General features: G+C 51.8%; 7 protein-coding genes across 7 annotated transcripts; 4 read left to right on the forward strand and 3 right to left on the reverse strand.

Annotated features, from left to right (window-relative positions):
* Positions 1–1,416: 1,416 nt before the first annotated feature.
* JN550_010369 (uncharacterized protein) lies at positions 1,417–3,540 on the forward strand (the record flags this gene model as incomplete). The annotated part of the gene is made up of 3 exons (XM_049308616.1): positions 1,417–1,578; positions 1,628–2,376; positions 2,427–3,540. 3 exons carry the CDS (start codon positions 1,417–1,419, stop codon positions 3,538–3,540), a joined length of 2,025 nt encoding a protein of 674 aa, XP_049167649.1.
* Positions 3,541–6,977: 3,437 nt separating this feature from the next.
* JN550_010370 (uncharacterized protein) lies at positions 6,978–9,114 on the forward strand (the record flags this gene model as incomplete). Its single annotated transcript, XM_049308617.1, has 3 exons — positions 6,978–7,086; positions 7,207–7,449; positions 7,736–9,114. 3 exons carry the CDS (start codon positions 6,978–6,980, stop codon positions 9,112–9,114), a joined length of 1,731 nt encoding a protein of 576 aa, XP_049167650.1.
* Positions 9,115–10,154: 1,040 nt separating this feature from the next.
* Positions 10,155–16,003, reverse strand: JN550_010371 (uncharacterized protein; the record flags this gene model as incomplete). Its single annotated transcript, XM_049308618.1, has 21 exons — positions 10,155–10,380; positions 10,445–10,846; positions 10,899–10,982; positions 11,039–11,375; positions 11,447–11,586; positions 11,637–11,778; positions 11,836–11,900; positions 11,961–12,011; positions 12,076–12,147; positions 12,202–12,325; positions 12,380–12,718; positions 12,768–12,930; positions 12,980–13,722; positions 13,778–14,354; positions 14,406–14,629; positions 14,677–15,134; positions 15,244–15,311; positions 15,361–15,491; positions 15,548–15,628; positions 15,743–15,844; positions 15,913–16,003. The coding sequence occupies 21 exons, from the start codon at positions 16,001–16,003 to the stop codon at positions 10,155–10,157; spliced, it is 4,620 nt and encodes a 1,539-aa protein (XP_049167651.1).
* A 296-nt stretch (positions 16,004–16,299) lies between these two features.
* Positions 16,300–17,393, forward strand: JN550_010372 (uncharacterized protein; the record flags this gene model as incomplete). Its single annotated transcript, XM_049308619.1, has 2 exons — positions 16,300–16,389; positions 16,449–17,393. The coding sequence occupies 2 exons, from the start codon at positions 16,300–16,302 to the stop codon at positions 17,391–17,393; spliced, it is 1,035 nt and encodes a 344-aa protein (XP_049167652.1).
* Positions 17,394–17,856: 463 nt separating this feature from the next.
* On the reverse strand, positions 17,857–18,290 carry JN550_010373 (uncharacterized protein; the record flags this gene model as incomplete). The annotated part of the gene is made up of 2 exons (XM_049308620.1): positions 17,857–18,098; positions 18,182–18,290. 2 exons carry the CDS (start codon positions 18,288–18,290, stop codon positions 17,857–17,859), a joined length of 351 nt encoding a protein of 116 aa, XP_049167653.1.
* Positions 18,291–19,011: 721 nt separating this feature from the next.
* On the forward strand, positions 19,012–20,832 carry JN550_010374 (uncharacterized protein; the record flags this gene model as incomplete). Its single annotated transcript, XM_049308621.1, has 7 exons — positions 19,012–19,317; positions 19,374–19,459; positions 19,540–19,589; positions 19,647–19,866; positions 19,935–20,364; positions 20,415–20,468; positions 20,527–20,832. 7 exons carry the CDS (start codon positions 19,012–19,014, stop codon positions 20,830–20,832), a joined length of 1,452 nt encoding a protein of 483 aa, XP_049167654.1.
* Positions 20,833–26,643: 5,811 nt separating this feature from the next.
* JN550_010375 (uncharacterized protein) lies at positions 26,644–27,804 on the reverse strand (the record flags this gene model as incomplete). Its single annotated transcript, XM_049308622.1, has 1 exon — positions 26,644–27,804. The coding sequence occupies one exon, from the start codon at positions 27,802–27,804 to the stop codon at positions 26,644–26,646; it is 1,161 nt and encodes a 386-aa protein (XP_049167655.1).
* Between the last annotated feature and the right edge of the window lie 4 nt (positions 27,805–27,808).

Here is a 27,808-nt window from a genome sequence, read left to right on the forward strand (position 1 = left end):
GGCGTACCAAATCGTCCAGGACGCTGTGAAGAAATCCGTCTTCCCCACCTGCTGGTTGAATTCGTGCTTGCGATTCTCGTGAATTACAAGGCACGCGGCGGTAATCAACGCGAGCAACCGTGGCCGGAAGTACCACAGCGCCGTAGCGATTAAGTCGATGCGGTGCTGCTCCAGCTCGGGGTTGTGGGATATGAAGTGGAAGGCCGGTCAGGAAGAATGCCTCGAGCTTGGGATGGATCAAAATGGAAACGCAATTCTGACAAGCAGATAGGAACAGGGGAACAAACAGAGTGATGTGGAAAGTCTTGCTCAGATATTTTGGTGGTTTAAGCGCCACGGTTCACGCTCAGTCGATGGTAAACGGACCACACCCTCTAACTTGATTCCTTAGTTGCTCGCCCACTCTGATCCTCTGTGCATTTTCATTCGAATCCAACCTGTCATCGCTATATCATGACTGAAATAATACATGATGCGATGGCTCAACAGGACTATGTCTCTCCTGAAACAGCACCTTGGCAAAGCATTCTCCATGGTTACAATTCATTTCAATTCGAACCAACGAATGGGATAGGCGAGCACCAGCTTGGCTTGGTAGTCCTTCGTGGCTGTTGCCCTTATGACGGGCAACGTGCAACACAACTCGTTCCTCTGATGTCAATCCGATCTGCTTACCCTTATTGTACGAATCATCGTCCGAACAGCTCACGTTGATTGGCCTGTTCCATCCCTCGTCCAACTGGCCACGCAGTATATGCCAACACCACGTCGCCGTTGGTGGGAGGTCGGCAAGTAAGGACTGTCTGGTCTGATTGAGTTTGATTAGGAAGCTTTACCGTACACCAAAGCCGGATGATGCTACTATACGATCTCTCTAGGTGGTCCCAGCACCTTTAAACTGAAATACGTTGGTTACCTAGGTACTTGAACAGCGTTTTTAAATTGATCGAATCTGGTGCTTTAGCGGGCGTGGCTATGATTGGCCCCCTACTGCCAGTTGATCCGAAAAAGGCAAAGGTGGCAAGGTAAATTTTATGAAAACTTCCGCATTAATTGACAGAGATACTTATGCTAGACGGCACTGACACCTGCCTAAGTTAACTGAAATGGTGTATCCAAACCAAATCTCCAAGTGCGAGCGCAGAATCTAGCCAATGGACGGCTGGACCGCTGGAACTGTTGATGTGGGCGGAAGATCTTGCTGTGCAAAAGTACCGTACCTTTGTCCAGTGTCATTGGCGTACTTTTCGCAAGCCCAGGCACCTCCCTACCTTGGTGGCTGGGTGGTGCCGATAGAGCACTGGCCCCTGCCACCCCGCCCTCGCGACCTACTCAGGGCACGCATGACGGCCGTTGGCGCTGCAACGGATATGTTCTGTGTCATCCCTCACTCATGTTCAAATTGTGATAAGCAAGATGGTCTTGAAAGCCTTGTCGACAAAGTCGGGCGACGGACAGGTGCCAGACGCTGAGAATGGCGCGCCAAAGACGACTGCTCCATTTGGACTGTGGGAAAGCGAGATTAGCAAGGATGCCGTCTTCAGCAATAGCTGGTCGATGATGTCCCCGAGGGTTTGCGTAAGTCACTCGGCAAATTGCCCTCCAGGCAAGACTGACACAAGTCTAGAGGAGAACGGGGCGGGCATTCTTCTGCGAGGCGCGGTCCGATGGCAAGACCCACCTGATGGAAGTTCGAGACGGAGAGTGTATCGACGTTCTTCCAGCGGGCTTCAGTGCTCAGAGTCGTGTATACGAGTACGGTGGCAGTCCATACGCAACTTTACCAGAGGGCCAAATCCTCTTCACCAACTTCGCAGATAACTCATTGAACATTCTTCGTCTAGAATCCGGCTCCTCTGAACCCCTTGCGCAGAGTGCCACTCTGCGTTATGCTGATTTCGACGTCCACCCTGGCGATGAGCCGTGGGTGCTGGCCGTTCAAGAAGATCATGAGTTCGATATTCCTGACAAGGTCAGAAACTATGTTGTCGCAATCAACTTCAAGACCGGAGACATCAAGAGATTAGTCGAAGGAGCAGACTTCTATATGTTTCCAGGCTTCTCTTCCGACGGCAAGAAGATCTGCTGGGCCGAATGGGACTTTCCTGGCATGCCTTGGGCCGGTGTGCGTCTATTCTGGGCCGACTGGTCAGACGGAGGTATCAAGGCTGAGACCATCGAGCTCGTGGCCGGCAGCACCGAGGCGACGGTGACAGAGCCAAGATGGGGTCCTGATGGATATCTATACTTCGCGCTAGAGGCGACCAACTACTATCAACTCTACCGTCGGGGACCTGATGAGGCGGCAGCCAAATTGATCGATTTACCTGGCTTGAGAAACGTTGAATTCGGAAGTGCCAAGATGGCTTGCGGAAGGTAAACGCATCCAGACCAAACCTGCCTATGCATAAGCTAATACCATCCAGTCACACGTATGCGATACTCTCGAGCAACAGACTCGTGGCCGCCTGTACAGACGGTGGCTCAGATAGATTCATCTCGGTAGACCTCGATACCTTTGAGCTGACGGAGCTGTCATTGCCGTTCTCAACCGTACATTTCGATGGCATTGAGCGGGTCTCAGAAGATTCGTTCCTGTTGATTGCGGATAGTTCAACCCGGCCGCAAGTTGTTTGCAAGGTTCAGCTCACAGCTGATGGCGCACAGCATGTAGTTCTGCGCGACTCCACGGACCAGCAACTCCCAAGCTCCGTGTTTTCCGTTCCCGAGGCTATTCGATTTCCGGCGAAGAAGGGACTCAAGCGTGATGTTCATGGATTCTTCTGGCCTCCTCATAATCCTCGCTACCAGGGTCCTGATGGCGAGAAGCCGCCGTTGATCATCCAATCCCATGGAGGCCCTACTGGCCATACACCACCCGCCCTTATGCTCTCGTTGCAGTACTGGAATGCGCGGGGATACGCGACATTCGCAATAAACTACACTGGCTCCGACGGGTATGGGAAAGAGTATCGGGAGATGCTCAATGGCCGATGGGGTGTCATTGACGTCGACGACGTTGCCGAGTGCGTCCAGTATCTCGCCGAAACAGGTCGCGTTGATGGTTCCAGAATTGGCATCAGAGGTGGAAGCGCCGGCGGCTACAGCGTGCTACAAGCGCTCTGCTGCTACCCAGAGATCTTTGCCGGGGGGGTATGCCTCTTCGGAATCAGCGAGGTGAGGCTGCTTCTTGAAACAACACACAAGATGGAATCACGCTACGTCGACATGCTTATGTTCACGAACGATATGACTGAGGAGGATAAAAGGAAAGTAATGAAAGAACGCTCCCCTGTCTACCATGCCGGAAATATTACCGCGCCGCTTCTTATCCTGCATGGCGAAGAAGACAAGGTTGTACCTATCTCGCAGGCCTACACTATGTATGATGATATCAAGAGACGAGGAGGTCAGGTTAAGCTGGTTAAGTTCCCAGGGGAAGGCCACGGGTTTCGGAATGGCGCCAATCGGTTGCTGTCACAGGAAGAGGAAGAAGCTTGGTGGAAGAAAACGTTGGTAAAGGCAAGAGTCCACGCATAGGCGAACTAGGCCGACAGTGCATCTTCACCTACAGCCTGAATTGACACCCCGTATTGGTATTACATGGCCGCAAGCTCAAGTGTGCGGCTCATGGTGCTCGCAGAAACCAAAGTCTGGATGCAAGTATGTCTATGTTGGTGATATAGTTCTCATATATGATAGCTTTGCACTCACCCTCGACAACCAAATTCCAAAGGTCGCACAGAGACACAAGATCTTGCGCTACCGCAGACCCTAAACCCCAAAGTTCTGTTATAGTTACTGCAGTCGTAATGAGGCTGCATTCATTCGAGGCGTCCTACGTAAACTCACATATGCAAGCTACCTGCAGACGATAGGATACTGCTAATTTCATTGGTGCCTCTGAGGTAATGATGAATCGGCAAGGGTCAAAATGAATGAACTGGTCATCTCACAATGCATATTCGGCATTTCTGTGCGCCGACTGCCCTCCCAAGCTGGAAGTTTGAGATGCGCGATGCGCAGGCTTGAAGAGACGGCCAACCCCATGCCGGGACATGAGGATCACCCCGATAGTATGGAAGGCAGTGAACCTGCAGTCAACCAAGGGAATTTGCCAACGTATATATCTATATGATGCCACCGGATCTCAAGAAAAGTGTAATTCTTGAGTCATTGCCCTTAAAGCCTCGAGAGCGGCATCGCCACGGAGTACAAAGCTGCCTAGCCCAGTTCGTGTGGTGGATGAAGAACGTAATCTGCGCATCACAATCTCCTGCAGAAGCGTTAAGCACATCATGCTTTTCACATAGCTACATAGATCAACGAAGGAGATCTATGACTACGCCGGTCAGTGTAACCTTTTGTTGTGATTCATCACGGCTTACAAAGAGCACAACGGTTCATCTCGGCACTCTCGTCCACGTCGTAGTACGGCGGACGATGAGGACCAGAAAACAGAATAAGAAAAGAAGGGAAAGGAACAAGACGACAAACCAATGGATCCGTATATTGCAAGCCTCAAAAGTCACATGCGGCTATGACATGGTCCGATCCGACCATGGATTCCTCTGGATAGTTCACCTGTCAAGCTGTTCCACGCCTAAACGGTTGGGTTCGAACCTTGCCAGCCGATTTAGTCCTGGAACAAGATGCTGAGATGAGAAAGGAGCTTACCAGTATCATATCGTAGGTTCACACGCAACTGCAAGCTATTCATGTCGATGCGGGTTCCATCTCAATCACCCGCACCCATGCTTACTGCGAGTATAGTCAATATCAGCCGGTGCTCAAGTTTCTCTTTTGAATGGAAAGACTCATATCTTCCAACTGCAGGGGAATGGATTGGCCCACCAAATGAGGTTTTTGTCGAATCATACCACAACGCTGATATCGACATCATCACAAAGTGGATCAGATGCCAGAGCGAGCCGTGAAATGGACCTGGTCATCCAAGCCGAGGCTGGTGGTGAAACCACAGCAGCTATCCAGAAGTCGGGGAGCAGATCTATGAAAAGGAACTGCCGGCTGAAGGCAGTGGCACGCCCGCAGAGCGATAGCATATCGAGACGTATGAGCTTCCGCAAGCTGGACGGCAAGGTGATTTCTAACGCTGAAGCATCTGCCGTCCGCGAACAAAAGGCAAGAAGACTGAACCGAATGAGATAAGTCAACTCAGAGGGGTATGTCATAAAATTTAAAAATAAGGGAGTTCATGACGACTTTGTAGTGTACCTAGCCGTAACGTAGGCTATTATCTTTTGTTCTATTGGCCAGTAGGATGAACCTCGCTCTCTGGAAAAATACTGGAACAGCAGTGTTCCTCGGACGGGCAAAACGGTAAGCCTGCATTGGCAACGCCAAAATGACGATACAGCAGCACATGAGCTCAAGTTCTAGGCCCTGCATGCAAGCGAAAAAGAACACTCCATCAGGATACAGGTCAACATTCTACTGAAACGGACAGATGCCCACCGTTCATTGTAATGGATATCAAGTGAGTAGCCGCGTACGGAAGGCTGGGCCGTCCGTGGTTTGCCACTTATATGGTTGTCCTCCGACGGTCATTACATGTTATGTAGAACGGAAAATGCATCATGCTCATCCGTATTTCATTGGATGCGGAATGAAAAGACGCATGAGAGCCGCTTCAAGCAATGCTGCTTCCATCATTTATCGCTGTGGTCCCTAGGGTGTGCCCCTAGCTAGGGAGGATCCGGCTGCATGATGACGCAGCAAAGCCGCGCGGACAGATCGTGCCGATACAGCAGCAACCTGCAACCTGCCAAATGTGAGGGATTCCCATATGCTTAGATACTATACATCCCAGGACTCTGATAACCTGAACCCATTCGGAGTCTGAAAAGGAGATACGATCAAGCACCTACGTCGGTTCCACTGGTATTGCTGGCAGGGCCCTCATCCACCGTCACAGGGCGCTGGACCCACTAAAGATCCGCTTTGGGCCTCCCACCATGGTAACTGGAAGGGTAAGAGATCCAACTACATCGGCGCGTAGCTTAACCTTATTTGCACCCTGTCAGTCAAGGCAGGCAATAATGGCGGCGGGGAGCAAAAATTAAGTCTGCAATACGCATGGTAGGATTCCTGCTATGTCGGATGTGCCAATCTCGATCCAAAACCTCCCTCCTGGCGGCAAGGCCCCATGGTTGCCAGCTCACCCAACCAAGTTATCAGGGGCCCCCTCGGACCGCTGCCGGTATCTCGGGACCCGCTTTCTCGGGTCATTCTCCAGATGACCACGAGACAGTGCTGTGGAGGCAGATAACGGACAGCAGCCGAGTGTGCTTTGGTCTGTGCTAGATCCTCAAACTCGGGGTAGCTGTTCAACCCTAGCTCATGGTTCAGGCCTCCATGCTTGGAGCAAGCTTGTGTCTACGCAGTATGACGAATGGGTCTTGGTACTTGCCAGAGTACCTAGCTCCATCCAGCGATGTCACTTACAGGTGCAGAGTGTCTTTGTTATGAACCAAGCATCCACAGGTTCTGGAGGAATATAGCTATGCGGATGTAGAACTTGGACACCACCTGCACTCAAGGAAATAGATATACCATTCCTCAGTCCTGAACTGCTGCTACTCATCGACGATAATTAGCAATACCCTTGCACTCTCCCTGAACGTGAGATACCGATGTGCAAACAACACTTGTAGCGCTGTAGACAAAGCACTTTCCATCCAACTTAGGTAACTACCGTCTTCGCGCACGCGAGACATACAAGTCAACTCAAAAAAGCCAGCTGTCCTACGGCCGATCACGCGCGCTTCCCCCAGGCAAAGATCTCTCAGCGTGGATCTGTAGGTCTATCGCTGAGATATCGGTGAAGCAGGTGAATCTTTAGCAATATCAAGGGTGCTAAAGTTGGTCTCAGGTGACCAGCTCACCTGGGCAGGTTTCCTTGGTTGAGGTGTGGTTAGCTGCCAATTTTAGCTGCAACCCAAGACCAGAACCCCACCATGGGCTTGCATCATCCCCGAGCCTCTGCCCCTCACCACGTCTACCTGCATCATTGCGACCACCTACTGCACTACCTGTGGACGAGCATATTCCTCCTCAGCGTTCTAGGTAAGAAAGAACATCCGCCTTGCCTCGCCTTTGCATTCGGGCTGCCAACGACGGATCATCTGATTCCAGCCTCCGCTGGACAATCCACTGCTTCATCCACTAATTAACAAGCTCCGACAGCGGGGCTGCAGTACATCACCAACGGTACTCCAGCATCACTAGCAGCGACTCAGACCTCGATAACGGTTTCGCTTCTGGTAATCTGCGCATTCTGTTTGAGCAGCTTGAGGTCCCTGCGGCCTCCCTCGCAGAATCTCACGCCATTTCTCCAACCTCATCTCTGCGTTTACCCTGGTGACGCCGGCCGTAATCATCGGCGTCAAGTCACTGGAGCCTTATCGGTCGCGGCAATCTCACCCCGAGGTAAGTCATCCCACTCAGCACCAGGCCGCGGTCTCCCCAATTCAAAGGAGTTCCGCTCAAAGACGCCTTGCTGCTTATGTCAAATCTGTCCCATCCGTTCTTGCTACACGCTTTGGGTGCTCCAACCTCCTTTCTAAGCATGGAAAGAACGCTTGCTGGCAAAACGTCTGACTTCATTGCACTGGACGTTAGGCGACGGCAGCACCTGAGCAACAGACTGTTTTGTGTCCCTCGATTGCTTAGCCGTAGAACATCAGGGACACTCGGTACGCTAACCTCATTTTAGTGTTTCTCTATCAGATTTGGGATCCTAAGGATTCCCTTAGACAACGCACCACGGCTGAGAAGTCGATCATGAGAGAAAGTATCGAGTCTACGCAGTCCGACGGAGGAGGGGGAGCGGGCTTTGAAGCTCAAGCGCAGCTTCTATATGACGATTCTAGCGATGTCGCCATGTCAGGAGCCGATATCGTGTTGGCCACACCACATCAGGTGATTGATGACGGCTTTGTGGCGCCATCCGGGCCTCTACAGGCAGATGCCTCCTATCCCAATACTCGTTCGCAGGCGAGACGCCAGAGTCTCAAAAATGCCGTAGTGCGGCCCACGCCATTTCTTTCCCGGCTACAGACTGCTTCGACTGCGCCCACAGTGGCAAATTCTGGTTCGCGGCTTGAAGACGCCAGAGATATACGGTATGCGGGAGAAGATGAGGACCAGGATGAAGAGACTACGGGAAGTTCGACTGGGGGGGCTGTCGGGGGCCTGTCGTTGGTTCCGGATTCAGATTTGCGCCAGCTTGGAGCTAGACGACGGTCTCCTAAGATCAAACCCCCCAAAACGGCGCTTTCAAGCGGTATTTCGTCAAGGAAACCACGCTTCAGTCGGCCCAAGGTGCAAAGGCAGCCAGGATATCCTCCAAGACGCTCAGCCCGGCTCGCGAGGGCTTGCACCGAGTTCCCCAAGTATTCTGCCCTTCCCGATGAGTTGAAGATCCTGATCTGGCATCATGCTGTTACTCCTCGCCTGGTCTACATACGCAACAGGGTTGCGCCAGCTTGGACCCCTAGCATCCAGACCCGGCGGCCAAAATGGTTCATGGCGGACGGAATCTCTCAGGAAGCAGCCAGAGAGGCTTACCAGAAGATGTTTGCCGTCACCAGCCCCTTCGCCGGCGGCTCCAACACGCTGACGCGCCAAGACGTCAACCCCAACACTGATATCATCATACTAGAGCCATGCTGTAATGGCTGCCGAGGGCGCTACTGCGCCTCTATTCAGTTCTCCGAGGACGATCGGCGCGCTGTCCGTTTCCTAGCCGTGCAAACCGACTCTCCCAATCTGGCGCCGCAAGCTAAACCATGTTGGGAGACGATCACCTCGGCTTTCTGCAACACTGAAACCCTTTATCTGATGAAAACTGCTCTGAAGGGAGATCAACAGGGTGATAAGGCACTGATCCGGATTCGGGAGGGCGATCGTGAGGTCTCTCTTCGGAAAGGCTTTGACGAGTGGAAGAAGGGTGCCGGCAAGGACAAAGCATTGACGAAGCTCGAGTTTGTGGTCGTCACTAATAGTGATCACGAGACGGAGAAGGTGGCAGACCGTTACAAGGACGTCGAAGAGCGGAAGACGGGCCTGCCGGAAGACATCATTATCGGATAAGACGGCTTACATTCTGGAGTTTTCCGAGGTCCCGGCAAGCGATTTCATTACGATACCCCCAAACACGGAATTGATACCACTGGAACCAGGGAAATGGGGGCATGCGTCATTAGGCAGGGTTTTCACGGGCGTCCTCATTCATCTACTCAAGCATACGGCAGCCCACCGTGGAGGGGCAAGGGGCAACGGCGTATACAGCTAGATCATTCATGGCTTTTATAGGGCTGGCAAGGGTTTCTGCACTCTGTATATCTGGAGCGCCCTGTAATTTCGAGACCCGATACTGTACGTAGAGGATAAACCTCCGCTTGCTTTGTTAATAGAGAATTTCTTCCACAAGATGAAGACTTTTTAGCAGCTGTGCTATTAAACTCCGATTACTGTTTAGGCTCATCCATACCTTGCGATATTACGGGCAGTCGCACTATTAGGATTTTCAAAAGATGGGAATCTGTGAAACAAGTCACACTAGCATGCATGTTTTCTGTCAAACCTGTTGCACTCTCTTCGCGACTTAGCGCGGCCAAGCTAGCTCGAAACAGGTCTCTCCCGGCGCCCGACGTTGTAGAAAGCCTCCAAGAGGTTTTGGTGTCAGTATACACCGCCTAGATGCAGGTCAGTGTGACAGCTTGGCAGTGCGGAACGTTGGATGCCCATTTTGGAACGTACATGGATGGGTAAGGGGAGTTGGCTAGGTGGGGCCGAGGAGTGGACCGCAGTGGGGATCCCGATCAGGATCCAGTTATTCGGGGGCATTAGTGCCGGACGCTCCCGCTGTTAGTGGATCTGACCCGGCAGTAGGCTCTTTCGTCCTCACATGTTTTCCCGCTCTATGTCCCATGGACAAACATACAGTGAGCACGAGGGAATTTCTGTGGAATTTGAAGCAATCTCTACATCCTTTTAGACCTTCCCCTCCCCTTTGCCCCATCCCGCCGGAGATCTGTGGGGCAATTATAACCGTAGCGTACGAGGCGCATCCGTCTCGTCAGCCCATTGCAAAAGTGCCCCAACACGGTTCAAACCCATGCGCTAACGACTCACGACTTCAAGGATGAGCCGTAGTACATTTTTGCGAACGCACTGTTGCTTTCTTTGAGTAAGTCGGTCGGCCGTCCGAGTTCTACTAGCCGACCGCCATCGAGCACCATGACCTTGTCAAAGTCCATCAGGCTGGAAAGCCTGTGGGCGATCATGAGTATGGTGTAGTCCTTGAACTCGGACCGTATTATTCCTTGCATCTGCTCATCCGTCTGGGTATCAACACTAGATGAGAAGAGTTAGAGACTGCCCCCGCGTGTACTGTTCAGCTTGGACGATGCCCCCTTACCTGCTAGTTGGCTCGTCGAGGATCAAGACTTTGCCGGGCTTGAGCATGGCTCTCGACAGGCAAAAGAGCTGGCGCTGCCCGTGAGACAGGAATTCCGAGTCCATGAGCGTGTCGAGAACACCGCCAATATCTCTATTCTTGTCCGATACCTTATCCTGGAGGATGCTCCAGAGTCTCACCTTTTGTAGCGCTTCGACGATGGCCTCGTCTGTTGATTTTCCGAGGGGATCCGCGTTTGATCGGATGGATGCTGGGTACAGGAACGGGTCTTGCGTCAGGCAGTTCAGCCTCTCGCGGATAACTGAGCCTGTGAGTGTGGATAGGTCTTCACCGTCGAGCACAATGCTCCCGGAGACGATATCGATCATCCTCATGATAGCAAGAGTGCAAGAGCTTTTACCACTACGTTTCCAAGAATCAGTGCGGGCTCGAGGCGCGAGATTCAAAAACAGACCTTCCTGTCCTTCCAACAATGCCTACTTTCTGGCCTCCCTCAACTGAGAATGTCAAGTCCTTCAAGACAGGTGCGGCGTTCTTCCTATACGCAAGGCACAAATTAGTACGTTTCTATAGAGCTTGGGTATTCTGACATACCCGTAGCTGGCTGAAACCCCTTCAAATCTGAGGACTCCCCGACTTGGCCAACTCGAGCCGGGGCTGTCGCTCTCCTCGGGGCTCTTCTCGACAGGGGTGTTCTCTGAAAAATCTTTGATACGGGCAATTGCACCAAGGGTCGTTTCGAGCATCGTATAGTGCTGTACTAGTTGCGTCAAGGCATGGGAGAGGCTCATCATACCAAGGAGAGCCAGTCCGAGGAAACCAGCATCAAGCTTGGAACGTAATGCGACGGCCATACCTACGAGGATTATCGCGAGGCCAGCAACGACGAGATCTAAAACGAGCACCAGCCATCTCTGGACACAGAACAAGACTTTTGGAAGGCACGCACATTAGTTTGCAATCAAAATGCGACTTGCAGAGTACATTTCCTAGGGATCTTACGGTAGAAGGGTTTCTGTGACTCATCGAGAAGGCGTCTGTTCCTTGATGTATATTCTTGGGCCCACCCAAAAGCCCGAATCGTCGCCAGACCAGATGACGTCTCAATCAAATGAGAGAATAGGGGTGCGTTCGCCTCGATCCTAACATCATTTCAATATATGTTCTTCAAAATTAGGGCTTTCCGACTTACTCCAAGAGTCTAAGCTGACGAGATGTTCTGAGATAGAAGCTCTGGATACAGTAAAGTACTCCGCAGACGAAAGGGAGGACCACTGCAAAGTAACTGACGGCGATAATGTTCATGGTAACAATCACCAAACAACTTCCGATTTCTGTTCTGGAGTTTAGCAGTGGGATAATTCACAGGCTTACGGCCATGCCAGACTTACGGAATGACACATTTATGAGAGAACCTGGGAGGGCAATATCTGCAAGCCGAATATCTTGACTGAATCTGCCCAGAGATTAGTATAGCTGCCATGTATGACCATAATACAGAATACTAAGGATATACCTATTCACTAGAATGCCAGTCTCGGTATTTGCAAAGAATGACATTGGAGCTCTTCGGTCGGTGTTAATAACATATTGCATCCTTCTTATCAGCGCATGTTCGGCAGTGGACTGACCTCATTGCAGCGTCAAGCATAGACTTGTGCAGATTGTTCCCCGACCTTGGACAAATATATACCCAAAGCCACCTAGGGACATTAGTTTTCTACGCCAGTAGTCTCGCCAAATTCGCTGCTACTTACGCTATCGCAGAGACCATACCTCCCCCTTTAAGAAAGCAAAACAGCGCATAAAGGCCAAGCCAATATCCCAGGCCATGGTTGCTATTGGTCTCGTTGCTCGATGCCCACCATTTAATCCAAGTATCTGGGTTTTGGTCAGCAAATTTCCGCTAACAAGAGAACATCCGGGAAATCCTACTGTTCACAGCAATAAATACCTCATTCACGGTGATGAATCCTACGAAGAGTGCGAGGGGCCAACGACCCAGAGCACGAGTGTAATACTTCCATGTTGACCAGTCCCCTGTTTTACGAGCCATGTCATCAGTCACTGTAGCGGATGGGCCGCTCTTTGAAGCCTTCTCGAGCTCTTCGATCTTAGCTCCTTGTTCCTCGGTGTGACATTGCTCCTCGAGTTTGACCTGAAGGCTCTGTATGTAATTGCCCGCTATACTGAGCTTCTGGAAAGTTCCTTGCTCAACGACTCTACCTTCATGGTCAAGTGCAAGAATCAGATCGGCATGCGGCAGTCGTTTTACTAGATCAGGTTAGTAATATCATCCTGAGCCTCGTCCGACGTACTTTACCAGAATGTGTAGCAAGGATGACGGTCGTATTTGTTTTGCGGAAAAGGCCTGTGCTACCAAATACTCGTTGGAAAACGATATCCTCTGTGACCGAGTCCAACCCGCTAAGTACATCGTCTAGTATAGCTAAGGGTTTTCGTGAATAAACAGCGCGCGCGATGGACTATCACAAAATCAGCCTTAGAACTTCGATAAATACTGTGCGGACTCACGAGGCGTTGCTTTTGGCCGCCGCTGAGCTTGACGCCCTGACTGCCGACAATGGTCTGATCGCCATTGGGCATTCTGCACAAGTCAATGTCCAAGGCACATGCCTTGAGTACCGATTGATACCAGGTACTCTCAAACTCTGATTCGCCGACGATATTGTGACGAATGGTGCCGTTTATCACCCAGGGGGTTTGATCACAGTACGCAATATGTGCCGACGACACATACAGGCTGCCACGCGATTCCGGTGTTTCTCCAAGAAGGCCTTTGAGCAGAGTGGACTTGCCGCAGCCAACCGGCCCGACTACGATGGTGAGGTCTGTTTTGGGTTGTATGGTTGCTGTCACCTCCTTAACGATGCTTGGCGACGACTCAGACCAACCAAAACTTGATCCTTCAATGCGAACCGAATCGTCGTGGCCCATACCTCTTACCGCTCCCAGCTCAAGCGCTTCACTGCCATCGGGGAACTCACTAGTAGAGGAATCCATAGAGCCGTTGACAGACCGTTGGTCTATGTGCGAGTCCTGGAGGAGAAAATCTTGAATTCTAGCGAAGCACCCCAAGGACGCCCAGCCTGTAGGGATTGCTAGAAGTAGGTTCGCAAGAGGCATGCTAAGAAGCTGGAGCGCAGTGAGACCAGTGATGGCCTGCGAAACTGAGAAAGCGCCCGTTCCATTGACCTTCGCTGCAATTGCGTATGCGGCGAAGATGATGAACTCATTGAAGATCGACGGGATATTCACTAGCTAGAGGATCAATTGTCGGTCTTGGTGCAGAACCCATTTGAGAGATCTTACCAAGTGATACGTTCATGCTTTGGACTTTCCGGAAGTGAGACGATATCTTCATTTCACCTTCCCGCATTGACTGGATGTTCTTGCCCATCTGCTCCGATAAACCAAGCATCTTGACATTTCTCATCGACCCCAGAATTTCTGATGTATAGTTGACTCTTCGCTGTATGGCTTCATACCAACGCTTCTGCCTCGATGTGACATGACCAGCGAGACGGCTTGAGAGCATGGTGGAAACTTGTGCTGTAGTCAGCAGGGCGCTGAAGCCATAACGGGGAGAGGGGGGGAATAACCCACTGATGCTCACTATCACCGGGGCTATGCAGACAGCCCCTAACTGCAGGTATAGTAGATATATTGCTACTCCCAATTGTACGATACTCGGAATCAGGTCAACCAGGAGGAGATGAAAAGAGGCAGCTATGCTCTGAACATCAGTACCCATCAATGTCATAGCGGCTGATTCGTTCGCGCCTGTGATCGGCAAAGTCAATGCCTTCGTATAGATGATCGAGACCAACTGCCCCCGCATCATTGACATCAGCCGGTAGGTGAGATGCGACGACCAGCCCATCGTCACCTTGAAGGATTTTAGCTGATGACACAAATTGCGTTGCGGGATACTACTCACGGCAGAAGAAATGTAGACAAGACCGAACGCAGCAACTAAGCCATAGCCATCGTTCCAGTCGTCTGCAGCAGCCTCTTGTACGTATCTGATGGCGGCCTGGATAAGGTAATTTTGTGAGAGAGTCAACGCGATGAAGCAGAATTTTGGCACAAAGATCGCCAACACCTCCCATCGGAGGCTCGAGGTGCACGCATTAGCAAGGGCATGCTTGCGCTTCTGGTTGCCTAGATCAATTCAGCGCCGACCTCAACAAACTTGTCATGGCGCTCACATTTGTCCCACGATTTCTGCAGCTGCTGTGCAAGATGTTCTGAGCTGAGTTTCTCGTGGATTTCCGGCAGGTTGTCCATCGTCAACACGTTCTTGAAGCCAGACAGGAGGAGAGAGTTTAGCCACCAGAATGAACTACGACTGATCATGCCGCTTGTGCTTTCACGCGACAAGTGTCGATCAAGACCCAGGAGCAGCGACCTCTTCTCACCAGCCTCTAGGACCAGCACAATGCCCTTGACAAAGAGTGAGGCTGTGAGTGCACCCGCAACTCCATCGTTCACGCCTGCAAGCCATTGCGTCCGAACCCGCGTGGCATCAAATATAACCGTCAATAGAAGGTAAAAGTTGATGAGGAATGAGGGCCGTATGGACTTTGAGTGTTCCAAATGAGATAACAAGGCAAGGCTCAGTCCTGAAAGGAAAGTCAGTGCGGCGGAGGCTATTGATATATGGGTCCTTTGCAACAATCAGAGGTCAGCAGTTTTGTTTGCTGACAACGAATCTCTCTTGCGCAAAGATAGGAACTGAGCCAGGGAGGAGAAGTGGGACTCTAGGAGTTGCATACCGGACTCGTGGGTTAGTCGACAACACGAGCAGAGCCAGTTGAAGGCCTATATATGCGCCAATGGCGGCCTTACAAGTTAGCCTCCTCAGTTGAGAAGCACAGTATTTACCGTCTTACCAGTTTACAAACATAAAGTGCATTGCGTCTGACCCTGATGCGACGTCGGAGCAGCCGCAGAGCTCGGAACGGCGTGAGGAGGAGGAAACAGGCTGCTGGGAGGATTGCCAAGATACTCTCCTCAAAGAGTACTATTCTGTCTTAATTATGATCCCATGCACACACAGAAGCCTGAGAGTCAACATACTTGTGAAGTCGAATCCGCCACGGCAGTCCGGTGACTGGACGCTGGGCCCGAAGGAATCGTCCCCACAAACAAAGGCACGAGCTGAATCCATCGAGTATGTCAAAACATTAGCATTGTGAAAAAACCGAGCCGGAGAGGGAAAAGATATTTTAACATGTTGTAACTGATAAGCCTGCCGTCGTGCCGCACTCGTACATCCGGGGCAGTACTGGTCGCTGATAGGTTCAAACGCGTAGTGGGGCTCACTCCAACCAATGGAGATGGATACTGTCTTTTCGGCGCTGTTGCCGAACGCGGCTACCAGGAGACTGGATACGCCATCTCGTGTCGCAACTGTCTAGGCACCCGTTTCAGGGATAGCTTACGGCGTTGCCACCGACCCAACGTCCCAGCCAAGATGTCCGCAAAGAGAGCTTCTTCGAGGTCGTGAATGGGCAGGATTATGCGCAGGTACATAGTTGGCCGGATGAGTCAACCCGCATCATAGAAACAATTGACCTACTAAGAAAGACTGCAAGCATTGCACAGCCTGATTATCAATGCCTACAATATATTATGATACAATACTCCGGAAAAAGGTTCGTGGTTTGGCTGATCCCGGGACGACATATTTTCAATGATCATACCTTTTACCAGCATGTCACTGCGCACTGCGCCTGATGCTCGCCTTAACTCCTACAACCACCATGCCCTGACACCATAGCTGGGCCAGACGGGCTATCTGACGCCGTTGTTCCTCCATTACCGCCAGAATGAGGTGGACAAGTTCAACCTTGGACGCATCATGTCGCCTGGCGTCACCAAGCATATGCGGCGGTAGCCAGTTGCTGTGCTGCAGCTCAGTAAGGCCCAGAGAGAGCGGTTACTTGCGATTGCCGCCAAATCCAAAAATGGGTCCCAGCTTGAGGGTGTCAGGCCGGCTCTGCAGGCGCTCAGTGACGAGCTTCCACAACCCGCCGAAGTCACTGAATCGGGGTTCTTTGTCCGCATGAGCCATTGTTCGCCCAAGGACGCAGATAACGGAGACCTAAAGCCTGTCAACAACATCCGCGAGGCGCTCATCAAGATTATTTCATCAAAGCGGACAGTTCAGAGCCTGCTCAGCCTATGTACTGCAGTGGCTTGCGACGTCGATAGCAAGATCTTCTTGTTCACTTACGCCAAGATCGACAAGCTCTCCGAGTGGCGCTGCTTCATACATAATGACCGGGTTGTGGCCATCAGCCAGACACGGTTTCATTGCCACAACTACGACCTCTCCGACGAGAGTCTACGGCGTTTAGTCGAGCAGGCCAGGCTGTCATGGAGGGATATCAGTCCGACGCTGGGTTTTACATCCTGTGCGCTCGATGTCTATGCCAAAGCTCGGAACTCGGAGTTCGACCTTAGACTCATTGAGATCAACCCCGGTGGTCCGCACCTGGGATCGGGCAGCCTGCTCTTTCACTGGCTGGACGACAGAGCCACTCTCCAGCCCGGGGTCTTTGAACATACAGTAGTACGGGTCGTTCCGCCACATAGCCCCCAGAGTCCGGGTGAGCCACAGCTAGTCCGGAATGAGGGCTACCAGATTGGTTGGGCAGGCATTATTCAGGATGAGCTGAAGTGTATAAGAGACCGTGGCTTGGAATCGATATTAGACGTGACTAATCATGATAGGTTCATGAATATCCGGGTCCCTGGTGCTGACCTAGAGTGGCACTTGACAACAAGAAAGGCGGCGCTGAGCTCCTTTGAAGTCAACTTTGGAGGCTCTGCAACCAGGGACGTCACGGAAAGAACAGGTGGAAACCATCCGAGGTTTGTCAAGCTGCAGAAAGCCTGGTCCGAGTCGATCAAGGGGTAGGCGTGATACTAGGTATAGCATTGTAGATCAGTATCCAATCGCGCAGCTGGAGACAAACCCTGTATATAAAGGACATAACGCCAAGTGAGTATATAACAGAGTTGCGTCATGCAGTATGCTCGATTCCATGAGCGCGTGTCTTTGGATAGCCGCCATGACCAAGGAGGTTCTATACACGGATTGTCAGCCTCGAAGTGCGCATGGTTCACACCAACAAAGCAGCATGTGGTGGCGCACGGTTTGACAGCAGGCAGGCACCTTCAGCACGGGAAGCCGTATTCGCATTCGTCATCTGCCGTCTCCCAGCGCGGAGCAGCAATTCCGGGACCCTCTTCTAGAACAGATTGGTATTTCCTTGCCCCCAATTTTGCCCTGAACGCCGTAATCGTCAAAACCAAAGACAAGACCAGCAACGCGACGCCATCATCTTATTTTCCCTGTCCTTGTCCATCTCGTGCGGCATTTATCTCGGGCCACCGCGTCCACTGGCGCGCGCCCTGCTGACCGTGGCCCTTCCTCTGGCCAGACCGACACCGCGGCCTCTGGCGTTGCGACTCCGGAACATGGGGGCGTTCTTCAGCATGTCGGGGACGATGAAGAAGCGCACGTGGCTGCCGCGGATGTAGACCTGGTCGAGATGGCTGACACGGCCGTCACGAGCCGTCACTGTGATGTCCTTGAGCTGGACGTTCATGTTGTCCTCGGCTGGCTCCTGTCAGTGCTCTGTCCTTGCGCGTAGGGGAAGGTCTCGGGAGAGGGGAGAGTGGGAGGGCAAGAAAGATACACACCTTCCAGAAGCTTGCCGCGGTACGTCTGGCCCGAGGTGATCTCAAGAGTCACAATGTGGCCCTGAGCCTCGTTCAGAAGCTTGATGGGGATACCGATGGTCGAAGTCATGGTGGCGGTTGCAGGCGAGCCAGAAGGGCAGAGGGGAGAGGGGAGAGGGGAGAGCGGGTAAGAAAGGCGGTCGGCGTTGAGTGCGAGTGCGCGACGCGTGTGCGATCTGTGTCGTCGTGTCGTCGGCGATTTTCTGGCAGCGACCCCAATTCGGATGGATACAGGCGTGCAGCTTGACTGGTGGGAGGCTGAATCAAGTCCAGCACCGTGGACCTCGACCTGGGTTTGGGCACTGGAGCTTGAGGTTCTGCGGCTGGGCTTGGGGGGGGGGATTAAGTGATTTTCCGGCTGGCTTGCAACCCCGGGGGCTTTCGCTCACCTGGGGGTCCCAGTTCCAGGCTGCTCGGGGTACCTGAGTTAGGCCGGGCTCTAACTGACGGGCGCTGAGGCCCAGCCCTGGGGGCCTGGCGGGGTGGATGGGAACCCTTGGCGTATGATCCAATGGATCGATCCCCTGGGCATTGGGGCGCTGCCAGCCGCCCGTAACCCCACCATCCCACTGTGACGGAGGCTGCCCCTCCATCGCCGAAAAGTTGCTGTGCCTTCGATTTAGTTGACTCACAGTGGATGACCCGGCCTATACTCGAGTCCAGTATCGTGCAGACGGGACGTTGGGCAGCTCCTGACTTTCGAAACGACCACCTACCTGTTCGTCAGCAATCCACCGCCTCTCCAGCTGCCTTTGCGCGCCCTTGCGCCGTCCCAGCCCGCGTCACCAACCATGGCCACCGAGCCCGAAGCTCCCACCCAGGCGCCCCCCGCCGCGGCCACCGACGCGACAGCGCCTGCTCCCGCCAGCAAGCAGCTCGTCGACCCCTGGAACGTGGCCGGCGAGATTGGCGAGGATGGCAAGGCCAAGGCCATCGACTACAATAAGCTTGTCGACGAGTTCGGCACCAAGCTGATCGACCAGAACCTGCTCGCCCGCTTCGAGAAGGTCACCGGCCACAAGCCCCACCGCTTCTTGCGACGCAAGATCTTCTTCAGCGAGCGAGACCTCAACCTGATCCTGGACCGCCATGAGAAGGTGTGAAATGCGGCATCTGTGGTCCAAGATGGCTTATGTGCTGAGTTATGTTCTAGGGTGAACCGTTCTTCCTGTACACGGGCAGAGGGCCCAGCAGTGACAGCATGCACGTTGGCCACACTCAGATCTTCGACTTTGTCAAGTAAGTGCTGAAGGCCTTTGGCAGAAAATAGACATGAGAAAATGTCCGCAGTGCTCCTGAAACTGATACCCAATGTCTAGGTGGTTACAGGATGTCTTTGATGTCCCGTTGATCATCATGCTTACGGATGGTAAATCGCCTTAAGACATATACATATCGGACCGACCCTCAGCTTACACATGTGCAGACGAAAAATTCCTGTTCTCGGAAAAGAGAACTGTCGAAGAGGTCATGGGCTACACTAGGGACAACACCAAGGACATCATTGCCATCGGATTCAACCCCGAGAAGACCTTCATCTTCTCGGATTACGACTTCATGGGTGGTGCTTTCTACAGAAACATCACCCGGTTTTCCAAGATGGTCACTTACAACCAAGCCAAGGCCGTTTTTGGTTTCAACGACAGGTAAGTCCTTCTTATGTCTTTATAGTCACGCGGCTCCTCGCTCGAGTTTGCCTGCTAACCTCCATCAGCTCCAACATCGGCAAGATCCACTTCGGAAGTATCCAGGGTGCCACCTCGTTTGCCTCATCATTCCCGCACATCTTTGGCACCGACGAACCTAGGACCAACAAGATTCCATGTCTCATCCCCTGCGCCATCGATCAGGACCCTTACTTCCGCGTCACGAGAGATGTGGCTTCCCGCCTAAAGTTTGCTAAGCCATCGCTCATCCATGCTCGATTTCTGGACGCCCTCCAAGGGCCCGGATCCAAGATGTCGGCCAGCATTGACACGTCGGCCATCTTCCTGAAGGACACCCCGAACCAGATCAAGAACAAGATCAACAAGTATGCCTTCTCGGGTGGTCAAGAGACCGTCGAGGAGCACCGAAAGCTGGGTGGCAACCCGGATGTTGATGTCTCTTACCAGTGGTTGAACTTCTTTATGGAAGATGACGATGTGAGCCTCGCCGCATCCAGGGAACCTGACTTGCACTAACAACTTGACAGGCGCTCAAGAAGCTCGGCGAGGACTACAGAAAAGGAGAGCTTCTCACAGGCGAGGTGGGTGCATTCATGCCTAATATCGACAAGCATCTGCTAACTTTTTTTTTTCCCCCAGTTGAAAGCGGTGTGTATCAAGCATCTCCAAGAATACGTGGCGGGCTTCCAGGAGCGTAGATCAAAGGTCACAGAGGAGGTTGTTGACGACTTCATGGCTCGCAAACCATTGAACTGGAAAGGAAACCCCAAGACAGAGAGAGTCGTGCCCGTGTCCGGCGACGCACCCGCAAAGCTGGAAGCTGGCGAGGGCGAAGGGAAGTTGACGAAGAATCAGCTCAAAAAGCTAGAGAAGGAGAGACAGGTCGCTGCGAAGAAGGCCGCCAAGGCCGCAGAGAAGGAGGCTGCAAAGGCGAACGCTTCGTAGAATGAGGAAACTGCAGGGAAAGAGACCAACGAATATACTGCATGTCCCAGCCCAGCATCTCCCTAATACGTCTTTGTGTGCAATTGGCCCGTGGTACCGGCAGTTGACGTAATCCGAATAACCCTAGGATGCGCGAAAACCTTAAATTCACCTGTGTATATAGTCGCTATATCGAAATGACTCTGTAATACTGAAAATGGGTTGATGTCCAGTGTGTCCAGTGCAATCAATCCATTTGGTCCAGGGCAAAACTTATCATTCTCTTTTGTGTAGGTGGAGTGAACAACAAGCCCAACAGCACCTTTGATTTGCGGTTTCCCTATATGCCTGAAACTTTGCCAAAAGTCGTGCAGTCATCCAACACCCGCGAAAGTTACCGCATTGTATCAAGAATTCGTGTGCGAAGCAAGTCACTGTCCCAAATGCTAGCAGGCTGTCCACCTCTTCCATTGCCAAACTCCGCACTCCAGCCCATGTCCAACAATCAGAGCAGTAGCCATAACTTGGATCCCGATGATATATCTACTGGCGACGACTGGGCTATACGCTTCATGAGGATTGGGGGTTGGTTGGCGGTGGCATACGGAGCAATAGTAGGAATAAACAGGAACGTTATCATTCAAGTCTCCTTTCCAACATAGCTGTCTGACTCCAACGCAAGTCAAGAACCCAAACCACCTCTGCTCACCAGCTTGAAATCTGCAGCGAACCAGACGTATATCTTACCCACGGTAGGCAACAAAAGTCACACGAAGACATGATCCCTTTTTTATGATTGCCGAGTCACTAGACATGTGTATCAAGCTGTACAAAGACGCAGTTCGGTGGTGTAGTACGAGGGAGGAGAACTCCAGCCTGGAAGTCCGCTGGGGACTAACTGCTCTGCCTGACTCTGAAATTACTGGACAAGAAGGCCCACTAAGTCAATTGGTCTCAAAATTGGCAGGCGGGGAAGCCGGTTTGCGCCTAGTATCCGTCTATCTCCACTTTTACCAAACTCAGCCACCAGGCAATCTGGGCTATCACGCCCACCAACATATCGAGACCACAGATTCATATTACAATAATCTCACGATATTTCAACGAATCAGGCCTTGTGGCGCAATGGTAGCGCGTCAGATTCCAGCTCAATGGAGTATCCTGAAGGTTATCCGTTCAAATCGGGTCAGGGTCATTCATTTTTTCCCGTCGAAGTTGAAGGTCTGCCTTTGCTATACCACGCACAAGACCAGCTCTTCCAGCGCCTGGGAACACTTTTTTTTGGCAAACGAGGTGCATCACGCCCGAGTCATTTGACGATGGAAGAGTCTCAGACAATCCTCATTTGCTTGTTGAAGATTGGCTGGGTATCCCAGGTTATCTTGCGGAGTTTGTGGAGTCAAAAGCGCTCTTCGGCAAACTTTTGCCAAGGAACCGGTTCATATTACGTAATTATACGTTCACCCGGGGTTACTCCAACACGATAAGAGCCTTACTTTCAAAGGACGAGGTGAAATAAGGTGGGATATCGGAATTATTCAACGCCGAGCCATCTTGTGCTGCCTGTGTATACTATTAGAATAGCGGGTGAGAACCCCGATAGCGACTGTTTATGACACTTGATTACAGAGTGTGATAAGATGGGATGAACCGAGATAGCTATGCTATTCCGTGCCATGCTACCCAGCTACCTGCTCGGAGATAACGGAACCATCACCAGGCATCATAGGATACTATCTATACTATCAGAATAACGCGTACGTACAGCAACAATGTGTGATTATTACACTTACATACAGCATGTGATGAAGAGGCACGAAACGTAATAGCTATGTTATTCCATAACTAGGAGATTGGAGGACTTTCACTAAGTATCATGGGACACTCTAGATACTATTGCACATACACTACAACGACACGTATTATTACACTTGCATATAACATGTGATAATAAAGCACGATATAAATAGAAGAGCTATTCCATGCTATTCCATATTATGCCATAATTGTTCTATGTCGTGCTATTAAAATATTCGGGGCTTTCACTAATGTCTCATTATGATAACATGAGATCTAACACTTCAAATAGCCTGTTAGCATAGCAACTCCCAATCTTGCAACTTCGTCAACTCATCACCATTCTGCCCAATCCTCCATCCATCATCATTTCATCAATTCGTCACCTTCGTCGCCTTCGTCACCTTCGAGAAAATCATCAAACCCACCATTTCCTGAAATTCTATCGATTGGGTGACACTTATAGAGTTGGTCCAAAGCTTCCCTCTCATTAGGAACACGGCAATTTGCGACGCTTAACACAAGTCAGCCGCTACACTGTTCACTTCACTTCTACCAGAACTGAATCCAATCCTCACTCCCGAGTCTGGCATCATGCCTAGAAATCAAAGTCACGCAGTTGGTAGCAACCCCAATATGGACACAGCCTCGGCTATGCAAAGATCGCAACTGGACCCTTCACATATTATATTCAACTTGGGCAGGAAAAACAACAAAACACTACTTTCCAATACAATAGAGATGATCCAACGTGAGTTTCAACCCGGCGAGAAAATTCATCAGCAACCTTGGTGCTTGAGATTTGCGCAGTGATCCAAGTGACCCTCGCGACGATCTGGCCGTTCAGGCCACATTTGCAACGAAGATTGAACTCGGAAAATTCGAGTCCTGGGCCCGAGGGGTAGGGGCAAGGGTGGCAGATCACTCTGGATCGCGCCGTGTTCCGTCCACTATAGACGGAGGTCATCAGGGCACATCTGCTCACAAGAAAAACTGGCCGGAGTTGTTACCATGGACCGACGGAATGATCCTGATGGTGAAATACCGATAAATATCAAACGTGAGAGAGAGGATACGGTCGACAGTGACCAGAATGTGTCGAGAACCTCAAACGCGGGTACCCAGTCCAGCTCGGAGAATGCCAGACACGGGCAGACACACAGGCGTTCCCAAGTCTCGCGCTCGTAAAACCCAAGTATCTACCAGTTCGGCCCCTGCGGCAAAGCGCAGAAAGCCTGCCCGAGCTGCTAAGGAGGATGACGATGCTAGTGAGACTTCGGACGAGGAAACGGCGGTCCTCCAGCAAGCGGTAATAGCGTGGTGGAAGAAGGAGGAGAAGAAGGAGGAGGAGAAGGGCAAAAAGTACCCAGGTCATCATTAAAGCGGATATGACGGTGATCGACCTACAAAACCTTTAACAGGCGACTTTCACTCTTTTTTTCACTCTTGTCGTCATTCTTCCCTCTAGAAATCCAGCTCAGTTAGAGGAGAAGAAGAAAAAAGAGTAAAAGCAAAATAAGATACTATAATCTTAGGATTGTCCCTGCACCATCCGTTTCTATTCTCTACAGCTGCTATCGCGCAGACATAGACGAATATCTGCCTACACGTGTTGACCCCTTCTACTAGACACGGATAGGCGTTGTGTTTTCAGCATTCATAGACTTTTGTATCGGATCGGTTCTAGCAAGTAGGACCGGGGACTCACACTTGCGGGAGGAAGCCTCTTTCGCGAATGCACTTCTATCGGACATTTTCATCATGGATGAACTCGCGTGGTCGTTTTTCATGATCATAGACTTTGAGCAGATGGTTCTGACATGCTGGACAGAGGGACCCTCACTTGCGAGAGGAAACCCTCTACGTGAAGAAACAGCGATGCGTTGGACAAAAGACAGTATTTTCACAGGTATTTGCCTGTACACTTTGTAGGAATAGGGGTGAGCAAGGTGACAATCATCATTGGAAGGGATGTGCCTTCTTGCTAGTTCATAGCGGACGTAGTCAGAACATTTCCAACACTAATGCCTTCTTCGCCCCAACCGACTAGTTCACTCAGTGCGAACATTAGGTGACTGTCACAAACGAATGTCAGGGTTGCATTCAATCCAGAAAATGGAGTTTGGTGCGGAGTGCTCCGAGTCGCTTAGAATAACGAGTGAAAGACGTCAAAAGAGAGAGATGGATGTGGGGTAGGCCTGCTCACGTGCAAACGATGGCGTAAGAATGAGTTACTTGGTCCTGTGTGGAATTTCGGTCGATTCTGAGATTCTAGCACAATATCTATGACGGATGGAACGCAGAGGCACTTTTGGTACGACCTACCAGCCAGCTCTAGGACCGTTCGCGGAAGCAACTCTACACGGAGATTCGGTCAGATAAAGAGCAGCTGCATTTCGGGGCACAGTTGTCTGAGGGTGGGGGTTGCGTCCGATGACGGGCAGCGGCGGGTTGGGTTCAACGTATGGCAGCTTCAGTGCAGCACCTGAGTTGAGGTACCTCAGTCACACTGGCCACTCGGCAGCTGGAACGGCATGTACACTCGATTATACTATTGACTACCGTCCATGATGTGCAACTCGCGCTCGTGTGGCCGCGGAACTCTATGTGGTTGATCATTCATGGCCGGAAGGGTGTCTGAATCATGATTTCCGATGGGATCTCTACCGTGGTCTCAATCCTCGCTTTTGCTAGTTAGAAGGAAGTAGGTATGAGATCATGTGCTGATGGTTGTCGACCGGCGGAAAGTTTCAGTTGTTCGTCAGGTATCTTTCGAGATGCCCGAAAATTAGCAGCGCCATCGTAGGGGTTCGACGGGCTCGGGCGGATTCTCGAATCAAGTGAGCAAGCCAACTCTTCCTCTCTAGCTCGGGTAATAAAAGGCATGAATCGTGCTTGTGATGGCCAGTTCTCGTGACGTTGCTTGCAGAGAGAGCTCATGCCTGGCAAGTACAAGTCTCGCCGGGACAAGGACTAGCAGATGTCGTCGTCCTTGCGGGGCTGGCCGAACGGGGAGGCAGCAGAAAGCTCATGTACTTTGTACACTCCACCACCCTACCATGTAACTAGAAGTTACTGAAAATAGCTCCACAAGCGCCCAGCCAACCTCCCACACCCAGAGGGTTGCGTTTCTTCTTGGGCTGTGAAGGTGTCTGGTGCAGGTGAAGGTGATTCGTTAGGAACCCTACCCAAAGGGTCCTTTTCCGAGTAAGATCGCTCCAGGATCTGACCTGCGGCAGAACCACGAGGACTTTTGTACCGTAGGAACGGGCACAAATGCGCCAATGCGTGAGCTGCGAGATGTTTCAAGCGGATGCAGACAGCCCAGCTTCCCATTGGCCGCGGGCACCCCGCCCATCAAAAGCATCCAGAAATTCTCGAAGACAGGGGAACAGGGGGGGTCCCCTGGGGCCGACTGAGACCCCTGTCGTCCCACGTTTGCACTAACTTTTCCAGAGCCTCCAGCGAAGGGACGGATCCCTGTCCATACCCCTGCTAGCGACGGGGCCACCCAAGATGTGGGGAGACCGGATTCAACCTCACCTTGACGACCCTTTTGGCTGGAACCGAGGCTGGGGGTGGGATGTCGTGTGTGGTTCGTGCGCTTTTCAACGCCCACTTCATCACATCTCGTCCGTGTTGGGGGCCGTGTTGCATTGCCGTGTTGCAAAAGCAAGTATCTCGGAGCAAGGAAGGAGTACGGAGGAGGCAGTCTTCTAGGGAGGAAGAATCAGCTGACCTCCAGCGCCTTTTCCATCAGCCATCTCAAATCATCGACGGGGCTTGCGAGTATGTGAGTTATGAGATTGCTTATTTTATTTTTTTGGAGGCTTTCTTTCCGTGGTGGGCAGTCGAACCATGTTCAGACCCCAAGCCACAGAGACTATTTACACTTTTCGCTGCTTGTATTACACGGTAATACAACAGTCAAGACTTTTATGCGAGAACGCTTTCGCATCTCTGACAACTTCTCGGGACCCGTGATTGGGGAGCTGTTGGACAGAGTCTTTGCACTTGACCGGGGCTCATCCATAGTTATATCCAGTTTTGCTGGGCGTTCGTAGTCTGCTGTGCAGTTGATTCCTTCTCCTGCTCTTTCTCCTCTCCCTGGTCCTCTCCCTGGTCCTCTCCCTCCGCATCATCGTCGTCTTCTGCTTCTTCGTCGTCCTTGGGTGGCGCCCAAGCCTCCTCCAATTTGAGGCCTGCTCCCTTCCTATACGTACTGCCCAGTAGATGCGAGGTGGTTGTTCTGTAGTGATCAAGTTCGGGATCCAGCTCCGATTTGTCAGGCGTATCATAAAGTCCCATCCCCACCAGGATCTCCCCTTCCTCTTCTGACTCGTCAAGAGCTTGATACGGGATAGATTCTTCTGATGGGACATTCGCCTGTGGTGGGGAGGCCAGCTGGTAATTATCTGGCGTAGGGGGCGCAGTACACGAGTTGAAGCCATTGTTGGCAAAAGTTTCCCAGCTAAGTTCTGGTTGCCCGGTGTAGGACGGGAACGGTTCAGTGGTACCAGGACTGCGGCTCGTTGGGTATGGTGCTGAGTCTATGTATGCAGGTGCATTCCAGGTATCCATGGGTATACACTGAGGTAGTGGCGGTTGTTGTGGAGAAGTTGCCATTGGCAGAGACAATGGTGAAAATGACGAAATGGGAGACGTATGGCTCGAGTAAACTGCCGGTGTTGGTGGCAGCTGATTATATCTAGCATAGATGTCTGCCTCAGAATATGGCGTGGTGGTGGGCATCATGTACTGCGACATATCGAACTGTGGTAGTTGCTGTAGCTGCATTTGTGGGTGCTGGATGTGCGAGCTCGGATGCCAGCTCACCGGCCGGCTGGTAGTCTTCATGGGCTCCGAGTATCCATCGAAAGGAGATGCCACGCCAGGCACTTGCTGGTTCAAGATGGCCTGGTCCAGAGCGTACTGCCGCCGTCTTGCCAGGTTACCGTCGTTCATCAGCGTTCTGCGTCTTTGCATCGACGTTTGCGGGCTGTTGCTGGTGCTGTTTGGCTTGACCACACGCATGGCACTTGTCGGCCTATATGCGTTTGATGAGCCTCTTGATACCCGTCTTGTTGTTTCGCTTAGTGGCTGCTGTCTGGAGAATTCGTCGAGGATAGGAGCTGTTGGGAAGGCTTGCAGGACGTGACCAGGCATGCCCAGTCCTCCCATGAGGGAAGGCATCATCTTT

Source organism: Neoarthrinium moseri, assembly GCF_022829205.1.
Source record: "Neoarthrinium moseri strain CBS 164.80 chromosome Unknown scaffold53_Wmoseri_CBS_16480, whole genome shotgun sequence".
NCBI classification, from domain to species: domain Eukaryota; kingdom Fungi; phylum Ascomycota; class Sordariomycetes; order Amphisphaeriales; family Apiosporaceae; genus Neoarthrinium; species Neoarthrinium moseri.